This window comes from Lynx canadensis, chromosome D3, assembly GCF_007474595.2.
Source record: "Lynx canadensis isolate LIC74 chromosome D3, mLynCan4.pri.v2, whole genome shotgun sequence".
Classification (NCBI taxonomy): Eukaryota; Metazoa; Chordata; class Mammalia; order Carnivora; family Felidae; genus Lynx; species Lynx canadensis.
Genome location: NC_044314.2, coordinates 65,077,307 through 65,093,693, shown reverse-complemented (window position 1 = coordinate 65,093,693; position 16,387 = coordinate 65,077,307). Strand labels below are relative to the sequence as shown.

Here is a 16,387-nt window from a genome sequence, read left to right as displayed (position 1 = left end):
CCTGGAACCTGCTTCAGATTCTGTGTCTCCCTCCTTCTCTGCCCCTCCCCTGCTCACGCTGTCTCTCTCTGTCTCTCCAAAATAAGTAAACGTCAAAACAATTAATAAAAGAAAAAAAGAAAGGAAGAAAAACTTCAGGAAAAAAGTGATCTCTGAAGTGACGCTTGCAGATTCTGAAGTTCAACAAGGAAACTTGGAGAGGAATGTTCCTGGTGGAGGAAATAGCATATAAGACGCCAGAGCATGAGAGAGAACTGGCAGCCATACGGTGAGAGCGTGACTCTGGCTCCAGAGAGGAGGGTGATGGGGCTTTGCAAGGCTCCCCAGGCTTTCTCGTGCCGTGCGCCCGCAGAGCGCAGGGACTAAGGCACAGACTCTGGAGTCAGCCACGTTCCCCAGTCCGTGGAAGGCGGGGAAGGGGGACCGATGCTGAAACCGTGGAGCACGCTCTCATCCGCTCAGCTTGTCAACAGGCTAAAGGTCTACCCAGTCCAGCGACGGTTTCTATAGCAACCCACAACACCTGGGTTGCCCAGACGACGGCTGTCGGGAGGGGAGTGTTCCTATTGGCTGCAGCGGACGCCTGTTCGCTGCACGGCATATCCAATTGATCGGCGCAGACGGAGGGTCCGCCCACATCCCCGGGGAAGGGCTCGAGTTGCTGTGCGGTGCAGTCTCCGCCTCATTGCTGCCACTGAGAAATGGGCGTAACTATGAGGGGTCCCTACAAGAGGCCTGGGGAGAATGAAGGCGAGGAGGAGGAGGAGGAGGAGGAGGAGGAGGAGGAGGAGGAGGCGGCGGCGGCGGCAGCGGCCGCTGGGCATCTTGCAGGAGCTCCGGAGGCCGAACAGCGTTCGGAAGTTGATTCAGACTCCGACCAGGAGACGGAAGGTGCTCCCGGGCAGGGATGGGGGCAGGCCTTTCTCCTCAACTGGGAGCTTATCCCGCAGGGTTGCAGAGGGCAGGCTGGGGCCAAGTAGGCAGGGGACCCCTGTCCAGCAGGGAGCGCACCCCTACGTGGGACACCTTCAGGACAGCCTGTGGTCTCTCCAGTCCTGTGCCCTCCCCACAATGCTCCTGGCGGCATCAGGAGTTCCATCTTTAGAAGACGCCTCCAGGGGCGCTTGGGTGGCGAAGTCAGTTAAGTGTCCCACTCTTGATTTCCGCTCAGGTCCTGATCTCATGGTTTCATGAGTTTGAGCTTGAGGCCCGCATCACGCGCTGTGCTGACAGTGTGGAGCCTGCTTGGGATTCTCTCTCACTCTCTCTCCCTCTCTCTCTACCCCTCCCCCACTCACACTGTCTCTGTCTCTCTCAAAATAAATAAATAAACTTCAGAAAGAAAGAAAGAAAGAAAGAAAGATCTCAAAAGAAAGAAATAAGCTTAAGAAAGAAAGAAAAGGAAAGGAAAGGAAAGGAAAGGAGAAAAAAAAAAAAAAAAGAAAACACCTCCAGGGGCACCTGGCTGGCTCAGTAGGTGGAGTGGGGGACTCTTGATCTTAGGGTTGTGAGTTTGAGTCCCATCTTGGGTGTAGAAATTACTTAAAAATAAAATCTTAAAAAAAAAAAGAGGGGTGCCTGACTGGCTCAGTTGGTTATTAAGCTTCGGACTCTTGATTTCGGCTCAGGTCATGACCTCACAGTTTGTGGGATTGAGCCCCAAGTCAGGCTCTGAGTTGACAGGGTAGAGCCTGCTTGGGATTCTCTCTTTCCCTCTCTCTTTGCCTCTCTGCTGCTCTCTCGCGCTCTCTCTCTCTCTCTTAAAAGTAAATAAATGAACTTTAACAGAAAGAAAGAAAGAAAGAAAGAAAGAAAGAAAGAAAGAAAGAAAGAAAAGAGAGAGAGAGAGAGAAAAGAAGAAAACACCCCCAAAGTGATGTTAAAATGCAAAAACTCCACCAAACTGTGTAAGAGGGGGTGTCCTACCCAGAAATGGGATCAGGGCTGGGTTTTCCCAACCCCCAGGAACAACTAAGCTAATGAATGTATAAAACAGAATTGTTTCAGTTTCTTCCCCCATAAAATGTTCACAAAACATACGTGTTCTGCAACCCAGTGGAAAACACATAGCATGCACTTTGGCATCAGACAGGCAGGGTCCTGATCCTGGCTCTACTCAGATTAGCTATTACTTTCTGCGTGACTTTAGGGAAAGGATTTGCTTTCTCTGAGCCTCAGTCTCTACTAGCAGAGGAAGAAATGCTTCTAGAGGGAAACACAGACTGGATGGTGACAGAGGGTGGGGGGGAGGAGGCTACTGTGTGTAGAGAGGGATCTACATTCATCATCTCCCTGTCTCCTATCAGGCATCCATGGGCCTGGAGAACTGGTCAAGGACACCCTCTACCTGAGGTCTTGCCAGGCCCATAGAGTTGTGCCCGCCTCCTGCTTTCTGCGCCAAGGGAGCGCCCCAGAGCTGAACCTGCGGCACCGTGGCCTGGGGCCCCAGGTAACCTTGGGGAAACCCCGGGGCCAGGCTTGGAGTAAAAGGACCTCAGAGGCAGCAGCCATGGAGTGGCCCCTTCTTGAACCCATACTGCACACTCCCCAACTTTGCTATGTGCCAGGCATGCCCCATCCCCTGTATCTGGGTGACGGGTAGGATCGAGGCTATGACAGAATTCAGTGTAAGGGTTGAGGGGCCTGCAGGGGACCTCTAACCTGCTGGGGGGGGGGCAGTCAGGGAAGGCTCCAGGAAGTGAGATCCGGGTGCAGCCTAAAAGAGAAGCAGGTGTCCCCTGGGCATGTGGGAAAGAGAGAGCCTTCCAGTTGGAGGGCACCAGGTGGGCTGAGCCCTGGAAACAAGCCAGGGTAGTGGCTAGCCATGTCTGAGGCCTTCGCCCCTAGGAAAGACCAGGCCCCTCAGGCCCCTCTTTGTCCAAGGGTGCCCGGGCTCTGGCTTTCGCACTGAACTCCAATCCCTGTGTCAAGCGGCTGGACCTTCGAGACAATGGGCTCTGTGGGGCCGGTGCAGAGGCCCTGGCAGGTGCCCTAAGCCAAAGCAGCAGCATTTGTGGTAAGTGCTGAGTTTGGGGCTGGTGGGCACATTTGAGTCCTCCCTTTCCTGAGGGGTGTGGGCTCCCCCCATAGCTGGGCCTTCTCACTTGGGGCCTGTTGGTGTTGCTGGTGCAGGGGTCTTAACACAGGGTGGGGCTGATGGGGGTGGAGTTAGAATCTCTGTGGCGCCCCCAATGCTGGATGCTACTCCTCTCCTGATTGCCTACTCCCCACTCCCCTCCTTGGCTGGCCAGCACCTCCCCCTCCATATGGTGGCCTCCCATTGCCTAAATGCAGGGTGAAAGGGTCCTCCCACAGAGAGCCAAGGGGTGGGCAGTGTGAGAGGGTGGAGGGCTGGGTGGGAATGAAGTGGGGCTGGATGCAAACGCCACCTCTACCACCGATGAGCCACCTTCTACCAGGGATGACCCTGGGCAAGCCATTCACCCTTGCCGAGCCTTACTTTTCAATCTGTGAAATGGCCCCAACGATACCACTTAGCCCTTGGAGTTGTACTGAGTATTAAATGAAACTGCATATGTGACATGCTCCAAGCATGGCCACCTGGGCCGTCATTGCCAGTTCCCAGAAATGCATCAGTGAAGACTTCTGTGGATGTATTATATCGCTGCCAGGCACGAATCATCAACAGGGTGACTGGATCTCCATCGCAGGCATCCTGCACAGCTCCATGAAGTAGGCGGTTTTAACCCCTTGACAAAGAAGCTTGTGGATGCGTGGGGTGGGTGTGGGCATCAGAGAAGCTGCCTGGGGGCCTGGGGAGAGGCAGCTGGTGAGTGGCAGAGTCACCATGCGACCCAGGATGGTCCAGCTGCAAAGCCCCTTCTGCTGCCTCAGGTCTGGAGGTTTGGGGGATAGAGGAAGGCGGAAGAGGGTGGGGCCGGGCTTCGGATGCCACTGATTGAGAAGTGGTGCTGACCCCTAGATGTGGACCTGTCGGAGAACCAGCTGGGAGCAGTGGGAGCCCAGGCTGTCTGTGCTGCCCTCATGGTGAACCCAACCATGCAGAAGATACAGCTGGCAGGAAATGGCCTAGACGAGCAGGCAGCCCCGTACCTTGCTGAACTCCTGCTGGCCCACACAGGCCTGAAAGCCCTGGACTTGAGCTATAACCAGCTGAATGACCAAGCAGGTAACATCTGACCAGGGTCACCATGGGGGCACTTGAGCCCATCTTCCTGAGGCAGGGGTGGGTGAAGGTTGGCAGGACCATTCTGAACATTCATACTCTGGCTCCCATTTCCCATGTTCCACTTTAGCCTACCCCTCTCCCTGTCCGTCCACACCGAACCCTTAATCCATTCCACGGAAGTCATGGCCTGCTGCTGCATGTGCTGGGTGCTAATTTAGCCACTAGGGACCCAGTTGTGAACAAAACAAAGTCCCTGGCCTCAAGGAACACACGTTAACTAGATAATTGTCTACAATTATTGGTGCCACAAGATAAACAAAAGGAATGATTTTAGAGAAGAATGCTATAGAGAGGTGGTTGGGGAGGGCTCTGTGAGATGACATTTAAGCTGAAATGCGCAGGGTGGGAAGGAATCAGCAATAGCAAGACCAGAGAGAGAGAGCATTTAAAGCAGAGGAACAGTAAACATGCAGGCTTATTTCCCAGACTGATAGACACCGGTGTGACTGGGCTAGTGAGCCAGGAGAGAGGGGCCAAGCTGTGAGTTGAAGAGGCAGTGGAGAGCTTCAGGCCTACAAATCTTGGCAAAAGGCATGAAGATTTTATTTCAAGTACCGTCTTCACGGTACATCCACTTTGATGGGATTTCTTGATCTCACCACTTTCTCTCATGTCCCGGGGCCTTTGCACAGGCTGTCAGCTTTGCCAGGAGCATGCACTTCTACCCGTCTGTCCTCAGGCACTCCAGTCAGTTACAGGAATCACTCAGGACCCTGGGTTAGGAATACAAATTCCTGGGCCCTGGGCCTGCTGAACCAGAATCTTGGTGGGGGGATGCCCATGCATCTACATTTTAATGGGTACCCCAGGAGATTTATCTGATCAAGAAAGTTTGGGAATCACTTTTCTGTCTCAAGCTGCTTAGGGTAGGAATGGTACCAGCCTTGGCCTTTGAGAATCAGCCTTAGAATTTAACTGCCAGAGAGCCATTTACCTTCTAAGAAAATTATCTTTTTTTTTTTGAGAGAGAGAGAGAGAGAGAGAGAGAACACAAGGGTGTGTGTGTGGGGGGAGAGAGACAGAGAGACAGAGAGAGAGACAGAGAGGAGACACAGGATCTGAAGCAGGCTCCAGGCTCTGAGCTGTCAGCACAGAGCCCAATATGGGGCTCGAATCCACAAACTGTTAGATCATGACCTGAGCTGAAGTCAGTCGCTTTAACTGACGAAGCCACCCAGGTGCCTCCCTTCTAAGAGAATTATCATGAGAAGTCTGTGAAATTAAAAGAGAAGTTCAGGGCTGCTTGGGTGGATCAGTCAGTTAAGTGTCTGACTTCACCTCAGGTCATGATCTCGTGGTTTGTGAGTTCAAGCCTTGCATTGGACTCTCTGCTGTCAGCACAGAGCCCACTTCAGATCTTCTGTCTCCCTCTCTCTCTGCCTCTCCCCTACTCTCTCTCTCTCTCTCTCTCTCTCTCAAAAATGAATAAATAAACTTGAAAACAGGGAGAGAAGTTTATTTCAGACTTCCAAAAAACTGAGTATAGATGTCTCCCAGATCTTCACAGTGAAAAGGTAAGCACCAGAGAGACAGCCAGGATAGTAGGGGCCGGAAGCTAAAGCTCTGTGAAGCCTGCACAAATATGGAGTACGGAGGTCTTCATCTTGGAAAAGGACAAACTCAGCAGGACCATTTTGTTTCCCTAAATGGGGATCTGTGGGGATCTCAACTGCCTTGAGGGGTGAAGAGCTTAGGTCTCAATCTCCCAATCTGACCCATGGCGAAGGTAGCCCCTGCCTCATAGTTGGCTACAGAGGTCATGAAGACCAAGTATGGGAATTTCAAGAGGCCAATCATGCATGTTGGAGAATCTCCTCACCCTCTAGTTGTTCAGAAAGGAGGGTTTCCCTACAAAGTGCGGACCACCACTCTCTCTTCTCAGCCCTAGAAGCGTCTGTATCTGAGAACCCGCCGTGTCAGACCCAGTGCAAGTGTGGAATCCAGAGTCCTAGCTCAGGAAGGCATCACTGGGAGTCCTAGCAGCCTTGCAGGGAGCTCTCCAAGGTGCCAAAGCATCTTGCTCCAGTGGGTCCTGCTGGAGTAGTCTGGCTTGCTTTCTTTTTCTTCCTTCCTTCCTTCCTTCCTTCCTTCCTTCCTTCCTTCCTTCCTTCCTTCCTTCCTTTCTTTCTCTCCTTCCTTCCTCCCTCCTTCCCTCTCTTTCCTTCCTTCCTTCCTTCCTTCCTTCCTTCCTTCCCCCTTCTCTCTCTCTCTTTCTTTCTTTTAAACATTTTTAACATTTTTATTTATTTTTGAGAGACAGACAGAGCGCAAGCAGGGGAGGGACAGAGAGAGAGGGAGGCACAGAAGCAGGCTCCAGGCTCTGCAAGGTCAGCACGGAACCCGATGCAAGGCTCGAGCCCACCAACTATGAGATCATGACCTGAGCCAAAGTTGGATGCTTACTGGACTGAGCCACCCAGGTGCCCCTCTTTCTTTCTGCCTTTCTTTCTTTCTTTCTTTCTTTCTTTCTTTCTTTCTTTCTTTCTTTCTTTCTTTCTTTCTTTCTTTCCTTTCTTCTTGTCTCTGTCTTTCTTGTCTATCTTTTCTTTTCTTTTCTTTTCTGTCTCTCCTCTCTCTTTCTTTCTCTTTTCGAGATTTTATTTTTGGGGCTCATGGTTGGTTCAGTAGGTTGTGCTTCTGACTCTTGATTTTGGCACAGGTCATGATCTCACGGTTTGTGGGATTGATCCTGAGTTGGGCTCTGAGCTGAGAGTGTGGAGCCTGCTTCAAATTCTCTCTTTCCCTCTCTCTCTGCCCCTCCCCTGCTCACTCTCTCCCTCTCTCAAAATAAATAAATAAACTTAAAAATATTTCAGGTTTAAGTAACTTCTACACCTAAGGTGGGGCTTGAACTCACAACCCCTAGATCAAGAGTTGCATGCTCTACTGACTGAGCCAGCCAGACACCCCCCAAGCAGGCTAGTTCTGCTTAATTAGTGCATCTGTTTTTCTTCTGTACATTTCTTCAAACTAGCCTCACTAAACCTGCAAGAGGAGGAGCTGAGACCATGGAGAGGAGTCAAATTCAGATCCTTGAGGGACTCCTAGGCTGATGGGAAAGACTGGCCAGGCAAAGAGAGGTCATTAGATCAGAGCCTGGAAAGATAGAAGCATAGTGGACTTGGGCCTGAGGCAGCCTAGCCCAGGTGGGTAAGCAAGGCTTCCTGATGTCATGAACCCAGGTTAGAAGGACGAGGAGCTGTTATCCAGGTGAAGAAGGGGGTCAACAGTTCTACACAGGGGGACAACCCAGAGGCATGGGAGCAGGTCAGACTGGCTGAATGCTGACAGAGTGGAGAGCATGATGGGTGGCTGGGGCTTCTCTGCATTTTATAAGCTAAAAATCTCTCGGGGTTTCTTACCCTGCACTGCACCCTCTTTCCTTTCTCCACCACAAGTGTCTCCTTTGCACACAGCTGCACCAGCCTCATCACCTTTTGCCTATAGACTATGGCACAAGCCTTCCAACTGGTGTCCTGGGTTCTAACCCTGCCCCTGCCTACCCCAGTCCATACCCTACACCTGCCACTAAGGAGCCCGGCCTTGTCATTTCTTTTTTTTTTTTTTTTTTTTTAATTTTTTTTTCAACGTTTATTTATTTTTCGGACAGAGAGAGACAGAGCATGAACGGGGGAGGGGCAGAGAGAGAGGGAGACACAGAATCGGAAACAGGCTCCAGGCTCCGAGCCATCAGCCCAGAGCCTGACGCGGGGCTCGAACTCCCGGACCGCGAGATCGTGACCTGGCTGAAGTCGGACGCTTAACCGACTACGCCACCCAGGCGCCCCCCTTGTCATTTCTTAAAGCCCTCCCTGCCTACTAATCGGTTTGTGCCCAAAAGTCTTGGTCCAGCATTGATGGCCTCTCAGTATCTTTCCAGTGTCCATCATTGCTACCTCATTTCACTGGCTTCCCCCCACCCACCAGGCCTGTGGGAATTTCCTCAGGTGCTCTATGCTCCCACATGCCTCTACACATTTGCTCTTTCCCATGTCTGTTCTCCACTGTGCATGCACACACACCCGGTGAGTCCCTCAGTCTTCAAGATTATCTCCTTTTTCCTCACTTTCCTGACCCTCCTCAAAAGGGAGTAAGTCCCCATGCTGTTCCCACACATCCCCATTTGTAGTCTATAATAACTCACACCCCATTAAGTTGTATTTACATTTGAACAACATGGGTTTGACTGCGTGGGTCCACTTATACACAATTTTTTTTTTATAAATACAGTCTAGTATTATAAGTGTATTTCCTCTTATGATTTTCCTTCTTTTTTTAAGTTTTATTTATTTATTTTGAGAGAGAGAGAGAGAGAGCAAGCACGTGCATAAGCGGGGGAGGGGCAGAGAGTGGGGAGAGAGAGAATCCCAAGCAGGCTCCATACTGTCAGCACAGAGCCTGACACTGGGCTTGATCTCACAAACCATGAGATCATGACCTGAGCCAAAAGCAAGAGTTGGATGTTCGACCTACTGAGCCACCCAGGTGCCCCACATAATTTTCTTAATATTTTCTTCAGGTGGGGCGCCTGGGTGGCTCAGTCGGTTGAGCATCTGACTTCGGCACATGATCTCACCGTTTGCGAGTTCAAGCCCCATGTGGGGCTCGGTGCTGACCGTTCAGAGCCTGGAGCCTGCTCCCGATTCTGTGTCTCCCTCTCTTTCTGCCCCTCCCCCGATCTCTCTCTGTGTCTCTCAAAAATAAATAAACGTTTAAAAATAATAATAATATTGGGGTGCCTGGGTGGCTCAGTCGGTTAAGCGTCTGACTTCAGCTCAGGTCATGATCTCTCAGTTTGTGAGTTTAAGCCCCGCGTTGGGCCCTGTGTTGCCAGCTCAGAGCCTGGAGCCTGCTTCTGATTCTGTGTCTCCCCCTCTCTCTCTCTGTCCTTCCATTGCTCACGCTCTGTCTCTCTCTCTCAAAAATAAATAAACATTAAACAAATTTTTAAAAATAATAATAATATTTTCTTCAGGTTACTTTATTGTAAGAATACAGCATATAATATGTATAACATACAAAATATGTGTTAATCAACACTTTACATTCTCGATAAAGTCTTCTTTCTAAAATCCAATAGCAGTAGGCTGTTAGTAGTTGAGGTTTGGGGGGGCGGTCAAAGTTATAGGCAGATTTTTGGCTGCACAGGGGCTGGCACCCCTAACCCCTGTGCTATTCAAGGGTCAACTGCTTCTCCCCCATTAAATGTGAATTCTTTTAGGACAGAGCAGGCCCATATAGGGTTCAACTTGGTGACTGTTGTGCCAAGCGGAGACCCTGGCACACAGCGGTCATCAGTATTATTTTTTGAGGGAAAGAACAGAGTGAATAAGGCCTGTCTTGGTGTTTCTGAAGGGGAGATGCTTGGACCAGCCCTGGCAGAAAATACTGGACTCACCGAGCTTAATATAAACTGGAATCACCTTCGAGGACCAGGAGCTGTAGCCTTTGCCAGGGCACTGGAGGTATGAACACCTCTGTCACCCATCTGCCCTCTGGCCTGTCCTGTGGGGACAGTCTCCCAGGTGCCAGCTTCCTATCTTTGCAGCTCTTCAGAAATGACCCTTGGATCCTTCAAGCAGAGCTTAAAGAATATTTTGTTTGGTGATTTTAATTGTCCCAGCCCCATTTCGTGACTCCAAAATACCGTGCTCACTCTCATGTCACTTACTCAAGGGTCTGCAGTTCAATGTTGCACACCTTCTCCATTTATTACAGACATATGGCTGGTGGGGGACATCGTGCAGTCTGGTGACACATGCCTGCTATGGGCACATGCAGATGCTTCCCTGAGATGACAGCCCTGCACCCTGCGTCCCAGCACATAGTCTTAAACATCCCACCTGCTTCCTTCGATGTTGTGGTTCATAAGCCTCAGGAATGTGTGGCTCCTAGCCCCTGCCAGGATGCCCCTGGTGCTGGCTAGCTTTGTGGGGCCCTCCTCAGGGAACAGCAGCAGCTGCCTTGCCCCCCTCCTCAGGGGCTGACCTGGGGATCCTGCCCCACAGGGTGGTGGGTCAGGCTCTGTCCTCCCAGTGCACCCACAAGCTCCTGCCCTTCTCCCCATCACAGCCCCCCCAAAGCCCTTCACCGGAGTCCCTCTGTCATTCTGCTCTGTGCCTCAGAGGACCTGCCCTTGAGCCTCGCCGCCCCCCCCGCCCCCAGCAGCCGTGGAACCAGACCACTGTGTCCCTGGGGTCTGCTGCTGAGCGGTGGGCCTCTCCGTCTCTGAGGATCATCCACACCCACAACCACCCTTGGTGCCGTGCTTCCAGTCATTTGGTTCTCCCGGTCACCGTCATCCAAGCCACAAGACTCTTACCAGGAACCTCTGACCTTCTGCTCTCAGCCCGTGCTTTTTTGCACCCTGGGCCTCCCGGGCTCTGAGGCGGTGACCCCACTTCACAGGTGGTCTCCTGGCTTCACTCTTTTGCATTCTAGGCAAACATCTTCCTGAGAGTCCTGGACATCTCATACAATGGCTTTGGAGATCCTGGAGCATCTGCAGTGGGTGAGGCACTTAAGACCAACAATGTGTTGGAAGAGCTCAACATGAGGTGAGGCACACAGGGTGGCCCTGTGTCACAGTCTCCAGATCCATAGCCACCTGAGGGACCAGGGACTCCATGATCCTGTTACTGTTTACCACCTTAGCAACTCCCAAGCCTACCACAGTTTACCCACGATGGGGCTTGAGACACAATCCAAGAGCACCCAGCTCCCTCCTTCTCACTCAAGTTTAGCACTGGGTTGTTTTTTTTTTTAAGTTTGAAAAAAAAAATTATTTAAGTAATCTCTACACCCTACAAGAGTTCAAACTCATGACCCCAAGATCAAGAGTCACGGGCTCTATCGACTGAGCCAGCCGGGTGCCCCTCAAGTTCAGCACTTGTACCTTGGAGCTCATAATTCCTGACGGATAGGTGGGGGCTGCTAGTGAAAACATATATGTAAAACATCTTCACTTAAAAAGGGGAGGAGGGGTGCCTGGGTGGCTCAGTTGTTTGAGTGTCCAACTCAGTTTTGGCTCAGGTCATGATCCCAGGGTCGTGGGGGGCGGGGGGTAAGGGAGGGGAAAGTAGGGGAGGGATGCTCCAGGTGTGCTTGCTGAGTGATCTCCCTCAACACTGGGAACCAGGGTTGTTATCCAGCTTTTACATACTGACCTGCCCAGGGTCCCTGGGGCATCAGTGGAGGCTGGAACATGAAGCCCAAGCAGGTGGATGCACCAGCAACACCAGCTTGGACCCTGGGACCATCTGGCTCTACACAGCTGCTCGGAAGGTAGCAAAATGCATATGTCTTTCTGTTGCAGCAACAACCGCATCTCTGCAGTGGGAGCCCTGAGCCTGGGCCTGGGCCTCCGGGTCAACCAGACACTGAGGATTCTTGTTGTGAGTGCTAGCCTGATGGGGCAGGCCCCAGCATAGACCTGCCTGTATGTGTCCACACAGATCCCTCCCCTGCCTCATCTCCCCACTCCAGTGGCAGCAGGGTACGAAATTTCTAGAGCCCAGATGAGGGAGGGGACCTCCTGGTTTCCTCCTATGACCACTTCTTTCCCTTGCCATTCCCTCACCCACCTCTGACCTGACCCCGGCACTTCTTCCGACTCCTCCCTCGTCCATCCTTCTCCCCCCAACCCCCAGCAGTGTCACCTCCACCTCCCGACTGTCCTTGCTCCTTCTCAGCTCACTGGGTCAGCCCAGGTGTACCGTTGGCTATGCTCAGACCTACTTGAGGCCTTGTGTGACAGATGGGGTTTCCCTTTCTTCAGCATTGCCAGTCGGGTAGGAAAAGGGAGGGTGCAATGGAAGGTGAAGCCCAAGTGGGCCACTGTGCTCAGAGGACAGGTCCTGGGGGGCATCCAGCCCTGCCTGGCTCTCAGCTCCATCAACTGGCAGAAGAGCCCCCTGTGGGCGTCTGGGTGGCTCAGTCAGTTAAGCATCAGTCTTCGGCTCAGGTCATGATCTCAAGGTTCATGAGTTCAAGCCCCGCATCAGTCTCTACTGTCAGTGCAGAGCCCACTTTAGATCTTCTGTCTCCACTCTCTGTGCCTCCCCTGCTCATGCGCGCTCGCTCTCTCTCTCTCTCTCTCCTCTCTCTCTCTCTCTAATAAACATTAAAAAGAAGAAGAAGAAGAAGAAGAAGAAGAAGAAGAAGAAGAACCCCCTGAAGCACTCCCATCCACGCTTCCCCCTGCAGCCCAGACCTCTCTTAAGCTCTGGATCCCCATTTACAGCCACCTGCTGGACCATCCCCTAGATGTCCCATGGGCATAAAGCACAACCCGAAGGCGTCCTTTCTCTCTAAGGGCTGCCTCTTGGTGGTGGGGGAGGGGGGGGCTCCTCACTGAGTCAGAAGTAGGCGCCCAGTGCTCACTCCTCCCTCTCTTTTCCTTGCCTTCCAACCTTCATCTTGCTTCCTGCAGGGTGCTGGGGCTGCCTGCTCTTCCTTCTCACTTCCCCTCAAGGTCCGTTGACCTGTGAATTTCCCATCTCTCGTCCTTCCTTCTCACCTGCCAGTTGATCTTTCTAAAGCAGAAACATGCTCCCGTCCCCTCCTGGCTTTAAACCTGTCAACGGCTCCCCTCTGGATAAATCCAAGGTTAGTAGTATGGCATTCACCGCACATTGGGCTCTGGGCTCTGCCACAGCCCCTCTGCCTTCCACCGCTGAGGCTCATTCGCTCACCCCAAGCTGCTCTGAATTTTCTGCACATGATGCAATTTCTCCCCTTTGTTTTGCTCCTCCTGCTCTTGCTGAAATACCCAGCTCTGCCCGCCTCGCCCGTAAAGCTCAGTGCGGGTGCGTAAACTTCACCTCCCCAGAAGAGTTGATGTACACTCTCATTGCACTTATCACACTGCATTTTCATGATGTTTCCTTTTCCTCTCCTCCCCGTGATGGGCGAATTCCTTAAAGGCAGAGCTGTGCCTTGTGTGTCCGTATCTTTGGCACCTGGCACAGATTTGGGCATATGGTGGGCGCTCAGCCAGTGCATACTCCCTTCCCCTCTTCCCCAGCCTCACCGCCTCACCCAGGGTGTTTTGTCAGTGGAGACAAATTCTGAGCTGAGACAGTGGGGCTGTCCTGAGGCACTTGTCATCAGAGATGAAGAATCCTTCCCTCCCTTTTGACTTGCTCCACCTCCAGCTTCCCTGGGCTCAGTTTTTCTCAATTGTGTGTGTGTTTCTCAGATGTCCAGGAATCCCATGCGAGGCGAAGGCTGCTTTGGAGTTCTAAAGTCTGTCCGGGATAATCCAGGGTCTGCCCTAGAACTGCTGGATTTCTCTGTAAGAGCTTTTCATAAATCTCATCTGTGATCCTTGCAACAGCCCCACGAGTTCTCATTTAGAGGAAGAAAGTAGGGATTAGAGAAACAGCATGTCCTGCTCAGATACTCAGTGTGGCTAAGTCTGAGTTCCAGCCCAGGCCTGAATGGAGGGTCACAGTGCCACTGTGGCTTTATTTCCACTCCTGACTGGGGGATACCGTTGCGCTCTCATCTCTGACTCATGCCTGGGTTCTTCATTGGCTGAGAGAGAATTGCCTCAGAGGACACTTAGCTCACTGTTCACTGACGTTTGGATTTGAAGGTTCAGTACTTACCCACCTCACCCCCTGGCCTGTTCTGCCTGCAGGTGGATATTGGTGCTGGAAGATTCACTCGTGTGGCTTTGAGGGAGATTAAGACTCCTTTTCATTCAGTTGTGGGTTTGTTTGTTTTTTACTTTTAGGGGAGAGGGGCAAAGGGAGAGAGAGAGAGAGAGAGAGAGAGACAGAGAGAGAGAGAGAGAGAGAGAATCTTAGGCAGGCTCCATGCTAAGCATGGAGCCTGATGCAGGGCTCAATCCCATGACCCTGAGATCATGACCTGAGCTGAAATCAAGAGTCAAATGCTCAACCATCTGAGCCACCGAGGCATCTCAATGGTGCCTTTTTAATATAGAAAATTCAGGGCACCTGGGCGGCTCAGTTGGTTAAGTGTCTGACTCTTGCTTTTGGCTCAGGTCATGATCTCATGGTTCATGAGATCAAGCCCCATGTTGGTCTCTGCATTGAAAGGAGGGAGCCTGCTTAGGATTCTCTCTCTGTCCCTCTGTGTCCCCCTCCCCTGCTCGCTCGCTCTCTCTCTCTCAAAATAAATAAACTTAAAAATATATAGAGAAAATTATTTAAGCAGTTAAACATTAAGGAGAGAATCCCCAAACACAAGTTATTAAACTGAAGTCTAGTCACAAATCACTGCTTATTCCAACCCTCATTTATTTAAAACCAGATTTGTGTCAAAGTCTTTCCAGAGACGTTTTTACAGTTCCAATCCTTCAGGCTTGGGACAACTGATGCTTCCTTCTTCTTATTGCTTATTGCTTCCTTCTGCCTGCCCAGTTTCTACAGCTCCAAAGCCAGAGAGTAGCATGCCTTGACCATGTTCCGCTTGCTCTGAGAATTCCTGTCAGCACTGGATTCCATCGTTAAAAAAAAAAAGGAATTATATATGAAACTTCTGCAAAAATACATGCTTATTCAATATAATGTATGGTTATTAACAGAAGCTTTTAGCATAACAGAAACACCACAGACTTTGGAATCAGGCCTGGGACCAAATCCTGAGTCCATCAACATGGGATCTTCTGAATTGGAGAGCAACACCTGTCTAGATGCAATGTTCCGTTTTCCTATTCCTTGACTGTTATTAGTCTAATCTCCCTAGCCTAGATCTTCTCAGTTTTAAGGGAAATACTTCGGGGCACCTGAGTGGCTCAGCTGGTTGAGCGTCTGACTTCGGCTCAGGTCATAATCTCACGGTTTGTGAGTCCGAGCCCGGCGTCGGGCTCTGGGCTGACAGCTCAGAGCCTGGAGCCTGCTTCGGATTCCGTGTCTCCTTCTCTCTCTGCCCATCCCCTGCTTGTGCTCTGTGTCTCTGTCTCTCAAAAATAAATAACTGTAAGGGAAATACTTCTAAATCCTTACAGTTCATGTAAAACCAGGGCTCAGCCTGGTCTTTCTGTGAAATGAGGCTAAAATCTCCCACCCAGAGTCATTGTGAAGATGGGATGAGATAGCAGACCCCACAGAAAAGGACTATGTAGAGAAAGACACTATTGGTGCTAGTATCCTTCCCCTCACTCCCCGTGCCTTTTCATTTGTTATTGAGGAATAACGTTTATGCTGAGAAGTGCACATGGATTGGGGTGTGAATTTCCACAAACAGCACAGACCTATGCAACCAACCTGCAGGTCAAGAAATCACAGACTCCAAGGAGCTCCCCGGAGCCCCTTCCCTTCCCTATTTTCATAGTTTGGGGACTAATGACATTGTCATCCATAGGAGAGAAGCTGCCCTAAGGATTTTCTCCAAAACCTTGTGTGTACCAGCAAAAACCAGCAAAGTTCTCAGAAGGTGCTAATGTATTGCCTTGTAATGGGTTTCTCCTCAGGATATCCAAGTGGACAGAGAGTTTGATGACCTCGCTATCTCAGTGAAGGTAATTCTTCCAGCACTTTATATCAAGACTGCTGCCCACAGAGTGGAGTCCAAAAGACTTGCCTCCAGTCTACACCCCGTCCCTACTGGCGTCTGTCCCTAAGTGACTGCGGTATGTGGCTTCCTCTCACATTGGCCACTTCAACTTCCATGTGGAGAGTTCTTGGCCTCATGATGCTTTATTACCACTTGAGTCTGCAGTGAGTCCCCATGTCAGCTGGGTGGTAAGTCCTGTGGAGCCTGTCTTCATGATGACTCAGACACTTGTACCCTCCTCTCCATCCCATGGCCTCTGTTAATGCAGAGGGTGGGCCTTCCTTTGCTCACACTAATTTCCGTAACATGAACTTGTGCTGTGTGCTACATGTTGAGCTGGGTATGGGGTCAAAGATCTCCAAAGTTCCTGCCTTGGTGACTTCAAGAGACCATGAAAATATAAGGTGGTGTGTGACTGGCATTCCCAAACTCAACTTGCCAGAGCGCAAACTGACACAAGGTTTTTGGAAGGTTTTATGTACCAAGGTTTTATGTACCAAACTGCCTATGCCCTTTGATTCAATGGTCTGACTAATCTGCTCTTCAGAAATAACCAGAGATGCATAAAAATATTGGTGCCCAGGGGTGCCTGAGTGGCTCAGTAGGTTCATGAGTTCGAGCCCCGCATCGGGCTCTGTGCTAAAAGCTCAG

The 16,387-nt window shown here is 51.1% G+C and overlaps 1 protein-coding gene across 1 annotated transcript; it reads left to right on the top strand.

Moving 5' to 3' along the window:
• Nucleotides 1-651: 651 nt before the first annotated feature.
• LOC115508177 (leucine-rich repeat-containing protein 74B) lies at nucleotides 652-15,866 on the top strand. The gene is made up of 9 exons (XM_030306600.2): nucleotides 652-891; nucleotides 2,307-2,449; nucleotides 2,884-3,016; nucleotides 3,944-4,150; nucleotides 9,566-9,675; nucleotides 10,652-10,767; nucleotides 11,526-11,604; nucleotides 13,410-13,505; nucleotides 15,654-15,866. Exons 1-9 carry the CDS (start codon nucleotides 702-704, stop codon nucleotides 15,801-15,803), a joined length of 1,224 nt encoding a protein of 407 aa, XP_030162460.1. The 5' UTR covers nucleotides 652-701; the 3' UTR covers nucleotides 15,804-15,866.
• The last annotated feature ends 521 nt before the right edge of the window (nucleotides 15,867-16,387 follow it).